We start from the raw sequence: 16,342 nt of genomic DNA on the forward strand, positions 1-16,342 counted from the left end.
CTCATGCTGTCTCTCTCTCTCTCTCTCTCTCAGAAATTAATAAAACATTAAAAAATATTTAAAAAAAAGGAAATAGATAATATACTACTTTATGGTCAGCTAATTCTTAGATTTGGAACATGAGTTTCTATTAGCTGCTTTTTAATTTTCTTGCCTGTGGGTCACATTTTTCTGTTTCTTCACATGTTCAGTTCAGTAAGTTTTATTGTACACTCTGCATTGCAGACTTACTGGATCATGTTGTTTTGTTTTGTTTTGTTTTGTTTTTTTGAAGGGTACTGAATTTTACTCTAGCAGGCACTCAGATTATTGGCAGAACTTAAGAAAAGGCCACTTTACAGTTATTTCCTGTCTGTTGGCTAATGCATGAAAATAGTTGCCTCTTCTCTTTTGTTTTTTATTTGTTTACCATAAGAAGACAAGTCTGGTGCCAGTTTTTTCAATGACCAGAAGTGGAAGCCTCACTAATAACTTTGGAAACTTAATTTTTATAACATACTCCTTACTCACTTTTGTGACTAGATCTATCTCCAGGCTGTATAATACAGTTAACTGGTGGATTTCTAGCTCACAGATACCGTCTTGCATTGTCTTTCGTGCCGGCTACTGTGTATACACAATATATTATTATTAATCCTAATAATCTTGTTACTTAAAAAGAAAAACGGTCTTTCTCTTAAAGCATGCTTAAATTACTAGTTGAATTTACAATGATAATAATCATCTTAGTTAAAGCAATAATGGGACTGATTCAACTTAGAACGTGGAAGCTGTCCTGGAATATTACACCTCCTGGAATCACCTCCTTACTGCCTGTCTTGCTTTCATTTTAGCCACATGAAATTTTGAAATTTGAGTGGTTTGTTCTAGTTTCTGACTCACTGTTTCTTTCCTTTCTCATTTTTCCTCTTTTTTCTCTTCCTTGTTTTCTAAAACAGACATCTGTGCTATCTAGTGTATTTGTATGAAATGAGTTTTAATTTTGCTGCTGTGTACAGTGATTATAAATAAGAAATTAATGCCAGTGGGGGAAAATAAAAGTTTTGCTACTTGAACTGACATCATTTAAACTTTTGTACTTTGAACTTGGGAGAAAAAACTGTAACTAGAAAAATAGTTGATGATAGCAATTTTATAAACTGCTGAGGAGAACTTAGGTATTGGAGAGAAATGCATACTTTATGATACAAAGGTAGGAATCTACTTCCTTTGAAATACTGGAGAAGAAAATAGATTTGGCTGACTGAAGGGCTTTCTTCTGAACTTGTTTTCCCTTATGAAAATGCTATGTCAATTATAGGTAATCACTTCTGAGTGCTTCTCTGCTCATTACTAGTCTGAAGGTGGGTCCCTGTGACTATAGAACTTGAGAAGTCGCTTTCTCCTAAAGCGCATCCAAACAGATCATCGTAATTAGAGCTCCACTCTAACTTTTTCTTTCATCTGGATTAATTGAGTAGGTGTTTATGTAGCTCTTTGCTGTTAGAAAGACATTTATTAGGTACTGTGGGACTATGAAGATAAATAATGTATAAGCCTTGTCCTTAGAGAACTCACTCTGTAGTTGGAAGATAGGCATACACTCAACCTAACTGCAGGGAAAACCGTGTAACGTGGGATACTACTGTTCTCCATGGTGCTTTTCCTTTTCTTTGTTTAAAGTTTTTATTTAAATTCCGGTTGGTTAACATAGAATGTGATATTAGTTTCAGGTGTACAATACAGTGATCCATCACTTCCAGACAACACCTGGTGCTCATCACAAGTGCCCTCCCCACATCACCTATTTAACCCATCCCCTGCCTCTGGTTCATGGTACTTGGAGTGGAGAATGGGGAAAAAAATAAATTCTGACTCAAGTACTTTGGGGAGACTTCATGGAGGAAGTTGCATTTTCACTAATTTCCAAAGAGAAAAACGGAAAGATGTGGTTGCTTGAAAATGAATGTATAGATAGCTCTTGTGGCTGAAGCATCTGGTAGGATAGAAGGGTCTGGAATAGACCAAACAATAACATGTGGAAAGATAATCGATCTGGAAGAATGATCTAGAAGTCGAGGGTAAAATTAATGGAAAGAAAAGATTATATGAAAGTAAAAAGAAGTTGGAGGACATTTTACGAGCAAAAGCAACCTAGGAAAATAAATTTTTAGTTGGAAAAGGCAAAAAGTATAAAAGTGAGAATAGATAAAACCAAAGCCACCCTGAGGCTGCAGCTGGGGCTGTCTTTCTGGCCCACTTCCGTGTTGGCTGTGGCCATTCCTTTGGCCTGGACTGCCTCAGGCATGGTGGCTTTGAGAGAGTCACATTCCATACATGGGAGCTCATGGCTCCGGATGTCCCACTGCGGCCATTGCTTTTTATGACCCGGCCTTACAGGTCATATTGTGTCATTTCTCCAGTACCCCGGGTTGAAGCATTGACAAGCCCTCCCATTTTCAAGAGGTGGGAATTAGACTACCCCTGGGTGGGAGAGAGTCAAGAGCACATTGCAGAAGCATGTGTGGGATGAAACCTGGTAAGTACTTACCCTGGTAAGTACCATCTGCCGTAGTTAACACTCAGCCCAGTAACAGGCACAGGTGGAGTTTGGCTTGAGTCTCTTCCTAACTTTATGCATCCAAGTTATGACAGCTGCCTGGTCAGCTTACTGAACTCCTTTTTCAGCCCCTTTCATTTAATTATATTTCGCTTTTGGAATAACCTCCCTGAATCATTAAAGCATCTTGGAGTCTCTTAGACTCTGAGTGTTTTGTTTTGTTTTGTTTTGTGTGTATTTCTATAAGTTCTTATCTGTCTTCTTTGTATTTATTTGTATTTCTCTGTCCTTTTATTTACTTTTCTACTTCCCTTTCCCCCTCCCCCTCCTGGTATATATATGTGCTTCTTCCTACTTCGAATGCATTTTTTACGGCATTCCCATTTCCAGATTTTCTCTTTTCCCCTCTATTTAAATTTTACTGGAGCATCTGGCTGGCTCAGTCAGTAGAGCATATGACTCTTGATCTCAGGGTCGTCAGTTTGAGTCCCACATTGGCTGTACTTACATAAAACTTAAAAAAGTTTTTTTTTATGATTTTTTACAGTTGGCATTAAAGCATGCTGATTCTGTGAAGGCTTTGTTTGGCCTGGCCTGTCTTCCTTGTGTAGACTTTACTTCCCTGGGTTATCTGTCTCCCAGATGTTTCTTAATAGAAGGGATCTGGGTTTTCTCTGTCTCTTCTAATCTTGTTTGTTGATTGACTGATGGTGGTGGTGGGTGGGGGGGACTGACTGTGGGCCAGGCTTTACATGTATTAACCCATTTAACCTTCACAACAGTCTTATGCGATAGATTCTGTTCTGATCTTTATTTGACCTATGAGGAAACTGAAGCACTGAGAGGTTAAGTGTCCTACCCAGTGAGGCAGAGCAGGGTGGTGAACCCAGTNCTCAGTCTAGAAGTCCAAGATCAAGCAAGGTGTTACTTTATTGTGGTTCCTCTTGCCTTGGCTTATAGATGGCCATTTTCTTCCAGTGTCTTCATGTGGTCTTCCTCCGTGTGTGTGTTTGTGTGTGTGTGTGTCCTAATTTTCTCTTCCTATAAAGATGCCAGTCAGACTGGATTAGGGCCCACCCATATGATCTTGTTTTACTTTAATCACCGCTTTAAAGGCCCTATCTCCAAATACAGTCACATTCTGAAGCATTGAAGGTTAGGGCTTCAACATAATACTTTTAGTAGGAGGGACACAATTCAGCCTGTAATATCCATTATGTGATTATACCATGATTATCCATTATATTGGTGGACATTTTGATTCTTTCCAATTTTAGTCAATTATGAATAGCGCTGCTATGAATATTTGTATACTTGTATAATGGTGAAAATGTCTAAGCTTCCTTAGGTTGAGATGCAACATTCCATCCTTGCAGTGAGTTGTGGGTCAGGCTGCAAAGCCAGAACAATAGTAGATAAATCCAGTCTGTCTTCCCAAGTGGTTGTTTCACTTTGGGCTCCTACCCACAGGTGCGAATTACTGCTGGTTCATATTTTTCCAAAGCCTGGTATTTTCTAAAACCTCAGAGTCTTTCATTTATACCAGCCTCTTCGTGTGCAGTGCTATCTCATTGTGGTTTAATTTTTATTCTCTTCATTATTAAATACAGTGAAGCCTTGGTTTGCGGGCTTAATTCATCCTGGAAACCTGCTTATAATCCAAAGCATTTGTATATCAAAGCAAATTTCAAGAACCACTGACTCAGTTGTGATCATGTGACATTTGGCGTCACATACTGCTCGTATTGCAAGACATTGCTCATTTATCAAGTCAAAATTTATTAGAAATGTTTGCTCATCTTGCAGAGCACTCACAGAACAAGTTACTTGCCATCCAAGGTTTTAACTGTAATTTGAATATATTTTCCTTTATTTATTAGCCATTTGGATTTTGTTGTTATATATCTGTTCAAACCTTTTGCCCATTTTTCTTAATTAGGTGGTCTGAGCTTTTATTTATTTTTGTAGGAGTTCTTTAAATATTCTGGATATAAGTACCTTGTTACTTATATACGTTGTAAATATCTTCTTAAACTCTATAGCCTGTGTGTTTTCACTCTATTTAGAGTCTTTTGATGAATTAAGAGTTACTCATTTTAATGTGGTCAGTTTATCAATCTTTTCCTTTGTGGTTAACTTTTCGAATATGTGTACCTTAAGAATATTCAGTCTGAAATCATTAAGATGTTTCCTGTTTGATCTCTAAAATGCTCATAATTTTGCATTTTACGTTTAGAGGAGTAACATATCTAGCACGGATTTTTACATATGGTGTGAGGTAGGACCCAATTACATTTCTCCCCCCAGTGAATAGCAGTTCTGGGATCCTTTCTCCCACTGCTTGAACCACCTATGTGATAAATCAGGTATCCACAATATATGCTTTGCTCTGCTTCTGGGCTCCCTATTCTGTATCATTGCTCTATTTACCTGAATCCCATTGCTTTGTAGTAAGTCTTAAATTCTCCCATCTTATGGTCTTTCCAGAGTGTCTTAGTTGTTCCTGTTTCTTTCCATTGCCATAAACATTTCAGTATCTGCCTGTTCAGATCCATGAACAGACCTGTTGTCTTTACTGGAATGCTTTTACTGTATAGGATCATTTGGAGGAATTTGTCAATGTATGAAATACAGAACAAATGTTGAGAAACTGTCTTAAAGACGATTAAAGAGATAAGACTATAGAGATAACTAAATGCAATGTATGATGGGTTTTAAGAAAGTTGTTAAGGCCTGGGGGAACAGGGACATTTTCATCTAGATTGTGTGTTAGGTGATTCTAATGTACCAATGTTACATTTCCTGGCAAGTGTGATAGTTGAATGGATACCTTTGTTCTTAGGATGTACATGCTGAAGAATTGAAGGTGAAGTGTTGTGATTGCCTACAGCTAGCTCCTAATTCAGGAAGGAGGGGGAGGAGATGAAGGGCATGATAATGGCAAAATGTTAACGATTGATGAGTCTGGATAGAAGCGAAATGGGTGTTCATTGGTAGCTTTTAATCTGTAGATTTAAAATACATCTAAACTCTTCAAAATAAAAGTTGGAGGGGCACCTGGGTGGCTTAGTCAGTTAAGTGTCTGACTTCGGCTCAGGTCATGATCTCACAGTTCAAGCCCCATGTCGGCTCTGGGCTGACAGTTCAGAGCCTGGAGCCTGCTTCGGATTCTGTTGTCTCCTTCTCTCTCTGCCCCTCCCCCACTTGTGCTCTATCTCTCTCAAATAAATAAATGTAAAAAACAAACAAACAAACAAACAAATAAAACAAAAGTTGGAGAAAATTAAATTTCATTTGATATATCAAGAAATATTAAGGGCTCCTGGGTGTCTCAGTTGGTTAAGCTTCCAACTTCGGCTCAAGTCATGATCTAGCAGTTCGTGAGTTCGAGCCCCAAGTCAGGCTCTGTGCCGACAGCTCAGAGCCTGGAGCCTGTTTCAGATACTGTGNCTAAGTTTGCATTATCTTAGTGTGCTGTATTAATTAGCAAATTTGCCACTAAAACTGATGGTAAAAGAGCAAGCATGATGGGTTATTTAAATAATTCTGTAGTTTGTTTGAGCTTATACAGTACACATTCTCATCCTACTGGAACAGTAAGTGTCTGTGGGCTAGCTCTCCAAGTAAAACATACATTAGTGTATTTTTTTGTGACAATTGCTGATTTCCTCTATCATAGTAAATCTTTTCTACATCATACTAAAAGGTGAGTAAAGTGATTTAAAGGAGTTAGAGTCCATGCAATCTAGTTTTATAAAACTAGGCTAAATGTTGTTTTACTAAAAGAATGTCTGGCACTTGAATATTAATGATTTTATTTTTCATAAGTGATCACAGACCCTTTGTTTTCAAATCTGTATTTCACAATCTTCTTACCAACTTTTATATATATATATCTAAATATAGATATATAAATAGATATATCTATTTCTACACACACACACATACACATATCTTAAGAATATTCACTCTGAAGTCATTAAGTTATTTCCTGTATTTCACAATCTGTATTTAAAACTCTGAGTTTTGTTTCAGTTTTTAGTTATTGCAGCCAAGGCACATAGGAAGTTAAATAATTCTGAGTCATGAAATGAGTTGGTAATACTAGGTGGACTCAAGTTATTGACTCCTCTTTGTACTAGTCTCTTTCTTTTCCTAAATATTAATATATGATTTTTCATCAAAATGATTTGTAAAGTAAAACATCTAACAGTAACAACAACAACAAAATCTTTTTACAGCAAAAGGAAGAACTGAGCTTCTGAAGATCAATCTTCGTGAGGTTGAACTGGACCCTGACATTCAGCTGGAAGATATAGCAGAGAAGATTGAGGGTTATTCCGGTGCTGATATAACTAATGTTTGCAGGTATTTTTTTTTTCTAATGATCTGTGACCTTAGATATTAGGTATAGATTTGGCATGAGGACTGGTCTTAATTTCAGTATAGCCTTTAAAACCTTTGACATGAAAGCAGCAATCCATTTTCTTGAAATGATTTTTCATTTGTCTTTTTTTTTTTTATGTACCTTCATTGGTCATTGTTAGATGAATAAATATGTAACAATATGGTCACCTTTCCTATCCTTTGATTTTTAAGAAGTTGTTACTTAGGGGCGCCTAGGTGGCTCAGTTGGTTAAGCATCTGACTTTGGCTTAGGTCATGATCTCATGGTTTGTGAGTTTAAGCCTGTCGTCAGGCTCTGTGCTGATGGCTCAGAGCCTGGAGCCTGCTTCAGATTCTGTGTCTCCCTGTCTCTGCCCCTTCCATGCTCATGCTCTGTCTCTCTCTATCTCTCAATAATAAATATACGTTAAAAAAGTAAAATGAAATGAAATAAAATAAAATGAAATAAAATAAAATAAAATAAAGAAATTTTTGTACTTGGTAATGATAATTTTAACAAGCTAAGGTCAGTTTAGCCCTAACTTGGAGCCTAGCTGTATCAGCATAAAATAATATTTAGTTTTGGTTGGCATTGTTTCGCCACATGCAGAAGAGCAAGCAAAGTTGACCAATTTAAGCTGGGAAATATATAATATATACTTATATATTTAGTAACATCATAATTTAGTGACATCATAATTTGTAGATAATTCACACCAATTTAGCTGGGAAATATATACTTACATAACATAATATAAGTATGTATTATATATTTCCCTTTCAATTTAGTGATATAATTTGTGGACAATTCACATCACTCAATGAAGAGGATTTTCTTTTATTTATTTATTTTGGTGGGGGGGGAGTGCAAGTGGGGGAGGAGCAGAGAGAGGGAGACAGAGGATCTGAAGTGGGGTCCGTGCTGACAGGCTGACAGCAGCGAGCCCGATGCGGGGCTGGAACCCACAGACAGTGAACTGAAGCCAGACGCTCAATCGACTGAGCCACCCAGGGGTCCCAAGAGGATTTTCCTTTTTACTTGATACCTTCTTAACTGTACTTAAATTGACATCAGTAGCTTTTCTTCAAAGCTATACCATCTGTTGTTCCTCACTCTTTGTACTAGTATTTTTCATGTGCATCTAAGTTTAGTGGCACATAATAAGCTTAAGGCAGTTTCTAGTATCACTATAGTAAAACATAAAATTTTGAAATTTTGGTTGGGTTGGCTTCCTATTAGCTCTTTTGGTGAGCATTAGTTGTGTACTTCTTCCAAACCTTCATAATAATTTGCAGCAGATCAGAGTGGAGCTAAAGATAGGATCTGGCAGCGCTAGATTTTATCCCTTCAGTAGCCCAGCAGGGCGCCATGTGGAGACTTCCACACCCACTGTGTGTAGATACGTTCACGTTACAGAGAAAGAGATTCCTGGCTTCACCTTCTCTAATCAGGTTGCAGACAAACTGGTGGAAGATTTGAATTATGTTCACATCAGCCATGTGTTCATTTTCAAGTGTACAGTTCAGCAGTTCACAATTCAACGTCTGTTTCCTAACTTTCTTGGCTGTCTTTGAAGAGCAAGTGTGGAAAAGAAAATGTGGTACTATCTGAGCCTAACCTAGACTTTTCGGATTCATCAATAGTACGTTTTATGTTAAAACCTCTCTTGCACCCTCAGGGAGCTCTAAAATGGGAAATTGTGAGCAGCAGCGTGAAAACATAGAAAATGATCTTTTGAATGTTTTGTGTTAACTTTCTTACAGTTGAAAGTGTTAAAAACGTTTACGTCAGTATGTATTCACTGATCTTGTATGTTTTTAGGGACGCCTCTTTAATGGCAATGAGACGGCGAATCAATGGCTTAGGTCCAGAAGAGATCCGTGCGCTTTCTAAAGAGGAACTCCAGATGCCTGTTACCAAAGGAGACTTTGAATTGGCTCTTAAGAAAATTGCTAAGTCTGTCTCTGCTGCAGACTTGGAGAAGTATGAAAAATGGATGGTTGAATTCGGATCTGCTTGAATTTCTGTCAGCGCTTTCATTTCTGGTATTTTTACTTATAAAATGTGAAGAAATTCCCTGCAGTTTTTTTAAAAACAGGTTTAGAACTTTTCATTGGAGAGATTTTTCCCTTAAAGGGAAAAAACCCCAAACCACCGAGAGTGTAGCTATAGTTGAGAAGGAAGGAAAGACTCTCTCTCACATAGAGAGTCTGATGGTCTCCACCACCTGGCCGGGTGCTGCCGGTTCACGTGTTCACGCATGGGTGGCGCATGTCCAGCCAAGGTGTCATGGAGGCCGAAGCAAGCGCCCGGCGTGCTCTTGTAGAAACTTGTTTACAGAAGGTTTAGAAGGACCTCTTTTTCTCACTTGCGTCTGTTGGGTTTTTTTGTTATTTTCTAATCTTTGCTCTGAACATGAGGGACCTAGCCACGTCAACTTTTAACACCAACACTGCGTTTGTGTCAAATTCATTGTTTGTTGTTAAAAATGAGGGTTTTGAATTAAATAATGAATTTGTTAGCTAAACCTTTAGCACTCACCTCTTACTGTTGCCGTCTATCGTACAGTTAGTTGCATTTTTACGCTCTCTCACCCACCATTTCTTCTATTAGCCATCTAATCATTTCTTCAGCTTCACCATATCCTCCTGCCCTGGGGTCTTGGAAACGTTTTGTCTGGTGGTGTCTCTGGTCTTTAATATTTTTTGCTGGTACCTAACACTTCACGTTGGAAGGGTGGGAAGGATGTTATGATTGCATCAGATGCATTTCTTCATTCTAGACTTCAGGGTTTATTTTTGCTTTTCTTTCACTATATTCAAACAGGTAACATCTTTATTTTCCTCGGCTCTAGCAATGTTTAATTTTTGCTGAACTTGAATTTGATATCCTAAATAAATACGTGGGTATTCTAAACAAGTTCACTGTCTTGTGGCTAGGGCAAAACAAACAAAACAAAATCTTTATAATCGTCCAGGTTGCTTGTTTGGCAAGATAACATTGTACATGATGAATGATGTTCATTTGAAAATTTTAGAATTATTCCTTGTCTAGCTTGAGAACTTGTACACTGCAGTAAGATTAGGATAGAAATCTGACATGCACACGTCACAGGAAAAAGGCCAGAAAAAGTAGATGTATCTAATCACAAGTAGAATATCCTGGTGTTAGTTTTTTTAAATTACATTTATCCCATTTTGCTTGGGCAGCCTATGCTTGAATGGTGATGCCTTTTAAAACTTGTAGAACTTTTTAGATACGTAACAAACAAACAAACAAAAACTTCTTAGTATTTCTTACTTTAAGAGATTTTTTTTCCCCTACTAAGAATTACACGATTTCCAGATAACTTAACTCTGATTCTAAACTCCAGTATTGCATATAATGCTATAAATTATCCCCTGCTTCTCTGAGGCATAGATTATTAGAGTTAAAATCCTAAGGCATCATGATTTTATTTTAACTCTTTTTTATTTAATTCATTTACAGAATTGAAATAAGTTTTTTTTATTCATGAACTTTTTAAATAAACAAGTAGATGATCCCACTAGATACTCTTACAGACAGTTGGCATCTAGTAACATATTTTTCCCCTGAGGTCCTAGGGGCAGTCGTTAAAACATTTGTGTTTTGATTGCTGAAACTTCTATTTCGGTTGACTAGTTAGACCCTTTCTCTAGGTTTTGTGTCATTTGTGTTGGTATGTCTTTCTTCTTCTCTTTTAAAATTCTTCATGGATAATAGCATGGTGATTGTGATTTTTAAAAAATGATCAGTCAAGTAGTATTTAGACACTCAAGATTCCCGGAAGCTTCTCTTTGCTTTGTTGAGAGTCAGCTGGCTTTTTTATTTCCCTCATTTCTCAGTTTGCTCTGTCAGTGGATGGCAAATGCTTTGTATTTCTTTCTTTCTTTCTTTCTTTCTTTTTTTAAGATGTTTGTTGTTTATTTTTGAGAGTGAGCGAGAGGGGGGCTGAGGATCTGAAGCAGACTCTGCACTGCCAGCAGACAGCCCGATGCGGGGCTCGAACTCATGAATCATGAGATCATGGCCTGAGCCGAAGTTGGACGCTCAACCCGACTCAGCCACCCAGGGGCCGCTATGCTTTGTATTTCTTAAGCCCCTTAAAGCTTCCTCAGGTCTTCTATCTAGCCTTTACTGTACAATGTACGTACACTGTCTTTATTACAAGACAGTGCGTTGCCTTACCCAGAATGAGAAAATTGTTCTCTTTTGCTGTTTTTCTATGTTGCATTATCAAATTAGAAAGAGTTCTTTCCTTTACTTCATCCAAAAACATGAGTAGCTTGGGCTCTGCAACAAAATGATGTTAGGACTGAGTTTTGTGCAATTCTGTCCTGCAGAGGCCTGATCAGATAGACCCTTTGTTCCGCCACCTTGCACTGGTTGCTTACCGTGTCCGAGGCCCTCGGCGGGGAGCCGTGTGGCTCACAGAGCCGGGCCAGGCTGCTGTGTCGTACTGACGGGGCCCTTTCTCTAATTACACTGTGTGGCTTCTGGCTGCCGCTAATGAGATGAGTTCCCTTATAAAAGGAGAGGTGCGGTAGTCTGTGTGCGCTTTAGAAAGGTCATATATACAGGTGTTTCTCTTTTTCTCCTTTAAATATGTTTTAAGATAAGAAATTTGTTTGAATAATGTTACGATTATNCTTTTTTTAAAATGTTTGTTGTTTATTTTTGAGAGTGAGCGAGAGGGGGGCTGAGGATCTGAAGCAGACTCTGCACTGCCAGCAGACAGCCCGATGCGGGGCTCGAACTCATGAATCATGAGATCATGGCCTGAGCCGAAGTTGGACGCTCAACCCGACTCAGCCACCCAGGGGCCGCTATGCTTTGTATTTCTTAAGCCCCTTAAAGCTTCCTCAGGTCTTCTATCTAGCCTTTACTGTACAATGTACGTACACTGTCTTTATTACAAGACAGTGCGTTGCCTTACCCAGAATGAGAAAATTGTTCTCTTTTGCTGTTTTTCTATGTTGCATTATCAAATTAGAAAGAGTTCTTTCCTTTACTTCATCCAAAAACATGAGTAGCTTGGGCTCTGCAACAAAATGATGTTAGGACTGAGTTTTGTGCAATTCTGTCCTGCAGAGGCCTGATCAGATAGACCCTTTGTTCCGCCACCTTGCACTGGTTGCTTACCGTGTCCGAGGCCCTCGGCGGGGAGCCGTGTGGCTCACAGAGCCGGGCCAGGCTGCTGTGTCGTACTGACGGGGCCCTTTCTCTAATTACACTGTGTGGCTTCTGGCTGCCGCTAATGAGATGAGTTCCCTTATAAAAGGAGAGGTGCGGTAGTCTGTGTGCGCTTTAGAAAGGTCATATATACAGGTGTTTCTCTTTTTCTCCTTTAAATATGTTTTAAGATAAGAAATTTGTTTGAATAATGTTACGATTATCAATCTGGCTGTTTTCATGGACCATTTCCTAAAGTTCATGTTCATTATAAATGTGTACATGTCATTGTAGTACACGTGTAATTATAAACGCATACGCACATTACGTGTTTCTGGTAAACATTTTGCTCTCAAAATCAGTTTATTTAAAAAATAATTAAAGGAAATTTGTGTTGATGAAATGCACCAGCTAAATGGCTTTTAATCGGGAGACTGAAACCTTCTAGAAATCCAAGTAGGAAAATAGACAGCGGTATCACAGACTTTATCTTCTAGTCAGTAGCAGTGTAGAAATTCCAGAATGATCGAAAACACGCTTCAGGCTTGGACCTCTGCCCTCTGAACTACCAAGACCACTTGGAAGACGAAGCATGTGGTCTAGCTTCATAATTACGGGCTTCGGTTGAGCTCCTGAGATTGAAGTTTTTATGATGTGATATTTGACTGTCAAAGTGTAGGCTGAAACCACTAATTACTCAAAAAGGGAGCCAGCAAATATCTGGTGAATCTATGATGAACAGGTACATAAAGAAAAAAAAATGTGCATCAGCAGCCCAGATTTACGATATGATGGTCACTTCTACCACTTGGATATATGTACCTAACTCCTTTGAACTCAAAGCTATTGCTATCCTGTAGATTTTGCACAGCTTGGGTGTGGGTGGCCTCTGGCCTTGGAGGTCCATGTCCACTGTTGAAGCTATGATGGGAACTGTAAAGCGGAGGCCGGTTGGCATAATGACGTGTCACTCTCCCCCACTCTCGCTGCACATAAAGTGAAGGACTTGGGCAGATATTTTCACGTTGTACGGACTTTGGCTTCTTCAGTGTTAATCTTGATTATTGATTCTTTTTTGTGTAATTGTGGATCCCCACTCTTTCTCTCCTCATAGTGATAAATTAACCTTAGCCTATATCCTGTGTGATCGGCATAAAATGTTAAGGATATTTTCTGGCCTTTTCCAAGAAAGGGCCCTGTTAACTTGAATGAAACAGTAGTAACTGTTCTTTCAACATTTTTTTGTACCTTTTGTTCCTTAACTGTTTTCATTGTATAGTATTTTTTACATACCACTAGATCTGCGATGCACATAATATTTATGTGAATCTAAAAATCTGCTATGACAGAAAAGAATAGGAATTAACAGTTGAAGGGCTTGTTAGGGAACAAAAGTATTTGAACCCCAAACGTTTGTTATATTCTCATCTCCACTATTTTTGCAGAAAAAGCTAGAAACTCCATTATAATGACTATATTTACTTATTTATACTTTCAAATTGGGCTTTTCATACTTATTTATTTAAGTTTTTAAGGACGCTTGCTTTTTTTAAACATTTATTTATTTTTGGAAGAGAGAGAACACGAGCAGGGGAGGGGCAGAGAGAGGGAGACAGAGGATCTGAACCCGACGTGGGGCTCAAACCTACAAACCATGAGATCATGACCTGAGCTTTTAACCACCTGAGCTACCCAGGCGCCCCTGAGGACATTTCTTTTTAATATTGTTTCTTAATGTGGAAACTGTAGGAGTACTTTAAAAGTAAAACCCCTAAGATAATAGATACATTTTTAAGCATTAACAAATTAACAATAATTCTTGAAATATTTATTAGGGTTTTTGGCTCAGGACCACTTTTTAGCTCAATGGTGTTTCTAAATTTCCAAGTGATTTATTAATAAAAAAAATCTATTAAGGTAATGCCATTTATTCTTTTTTATTTTACCATTCTTATTTCTTGATCAGCCTTATTTCGTTTAGATCTATAAATAATACTGCTCTGTGCCCAGCAGTGAGTAGGTTTTATACATTTGGGGATTTGGCACAACAAATAGGGTATTAGTATGGAGGTTTTCTCCCAGTAAAAGGCTCCCATTTGATTTTGTGTTCAAGACTACAAAATGCGCTTTTGTTTGACAACCTCTGAAATGACTAAATATTGCCCTTTGGAAAACCTGAATCTTTGCACTTGTTATTTCCAGAGTCTACCTCAGTTACCCAGGCTTCGTTGTAGGAGGGAATGAACTGAAACCATATTTAAATTCCGTTCACCATCTATGCACATTTGTCTGTTCACGCACTTCCCTTCTCTCCCCTCTTGCCCTCCTCCCACTACCTTTTTTTAAATTCCGAAATTTTCATTTAAAATATTTGCTTTTGCAAAACTACCTATTCCAAATTAGGCCTCTGGGAAATATCTGGGTTATTCTAATTCCCTTTTCGGGATGGCCTCATTATGTGGGTGTGTTTTGTTTCAAGACACAACACACACACCCTTTTTTCCACACGGCTTCATAGATGCAAACTAACGTGATGACATGAAAAATCCTGGAACCTAATCGTTCCTGTGTCTACTTTATAAGAACCCACATGTGTATTTTCTGAAAACACCCAAAAATGGACACAGGTCTGTTCATGTGTTGTTACAGCAGCAGGGCATTGACTTCAGGTACTGTTGTGCAGTTCCAGTGGATCATTACACGTCAAGATGGCTTACGTATGGTTACGAATTTTGTCTCAGTGTTTGTGTCTCAGTATTTTGAACCTAATTTAAGGAAAAAGATGTCTCTAAATTGTATTTATTAAATGTGCTTTTTCTTTTGCCGCGACTTTGCTAGTCTCATGAGCTTAGTCTTTGTGTGGAGGTTATGACTGGATAATAAATTTCTAGAGCATTGCTTGTTGGTGTTTTCTTTGTGCTTCATATTTGATCTACAGTCACTGATCCCCTTATTGCCATTAATGAGAGTAAGAAACCTCCAAGTTTCAGTTCTTAAAAAAATGACATATTGTAAACCTGACCTCTTGCATTTGCCACACATTATATTGATAATTTCAGGGTTGATGAAAATGAGAGTGACTTTTCAATGAATTCTAACTGGTTTAATAAATATGGTTGCCTTATTTATAGAACACCACTGCAAAGTGGTGTTCCATATGGTGAATTTTCCAGATGACTGTACCTTATTTTATGAATCCCCCAAAACTATTTTTTTAATTAATGGACTTTATTAATTTTTTGGAGCGTATATAGGTTTACAGAAAAATTAAACAGTGACGAGAGTTCTTCCTCCCTCCTTTGCCCCCCTGCCCTGCCCCCGCAATGCTTCAAGCCCCTTTTATTAACATCTTGCTTTAGTGTAGTACATTTGTTATACTTGAATCAATGTTGATATGTTATTTTTACATAATTATTAAAGTGCATAGTTTACATTAAAGTTCACTCTGTGGGGTACAGTTCAGTGGGTTTTGATAAGAGCATAAGGCCATATATCTACCATCACAGGATCATCCAGAATAGTGTCACTGCCCTAAAAATCCTCCTGGCTCTGACTGTTCATCTTTCCCCCTCCCCTAACCCCTGGCAAGCTCTGATTTTTTTTAACTCTCTCTGTGGTTTGCCGTTTCCAGAGTGTTACATAGTTAGAATCCACTTAAGGCTTCTCCATGTCTCTTTGTGGCACGATAGTCCATTTCTTCTTCTCAGGGAATAACACTCTGTCACGTGGATGTTCCAGTTTGTTTGGAGGCCATCTTGGTTGCTTCCAAGTTTTAGAAATTGCTAAAAACTGCTATAAGCATTCACGTACAGGTTTTTGTGTGGACGTAAATTTTCAGCTCATTCGAGCAAATACCTGGGAATGTGATGGCTGGAATATACGCTGAAAAGTATATTTAATTTTGCAGGACTCTGCCACACCATATTCCGCACGAGCTGTCCCAGTTGCGTTCCCGCCAGGAACACATGAGCTTTCAGGTCGTCCCACATCCTCTCCGGCATTTGGTGTTGTCGGGGTTGCGCTCTTGTCTCTCTGAGAAGCAGTAACACTGCTGCTGTAATTCCCTGTCCTGTGCTGACATGTGGAGCGCCGCCTCGTATGCGTTATCTATTTTTAGTTGGTTTTTATTGAAACCTTGCCAAAATGTATCACACATGTTCTCCGACTTCGTAAAACAGAGAACTGGAACTTCACCTTTTCTTTGTGATTCAGTTATCCTGTCT

General features: G+C 38.4%; 1 protein-coding gene across 6 annotated transcripts in view; it reads left to right on the plus strand.

Moving 5' to 3' along the window:
* Window positions 1–16,342, plus strand: part of KATNAL1 (katanin catalytic subunit A1 like 1) — a 125,341-nt gene that overhangs the window by 77,679 nt on the left and 31,320 nt on the right. For 4 of the 6 annotated variants that reach the window (XM_077745356.1, XM_077745352.1, XM_077745353.1 and 1 more), the window contains 2 exons: window positions 6,781–6,907; window positions 8,748–11,524. In XM_077745356.1, the coding sequence (XP_077601482.1) occupies window positions 6,781–6,907; window positions 8,748–8,946 (326 nt within the window). In that variant the 3' untranslated portion in view covers window positions 8,947–11,524. Of the gene's footprint in view, window positions 1–6,780; window positions 6,908–8,747; window positions 11,525–16,342 lie in introns of those variants that run through there. The other 2 variants (XM_077745354.1, XM_077745355.1) reach the window with 2 other exon arrangements.

This window comes from Crocuta crocuta, unplaced genomic scaffold (genome assembly GCF_008692635.1).
Source record: "Crocuta crocuta isolate KB4526 unplaced genomic scaffold, BGI_CrCroc_1.0 scaffold258, whole genome shotgun sequence".
In the NCBI taxonomy this organism is placed as follows: domain Eukaryota; kingdom Metazoa; phylum Chordata; class Mammalia; order Carnivora; family Hyaenidae; genus Crocuta; species Crocuta crocuta.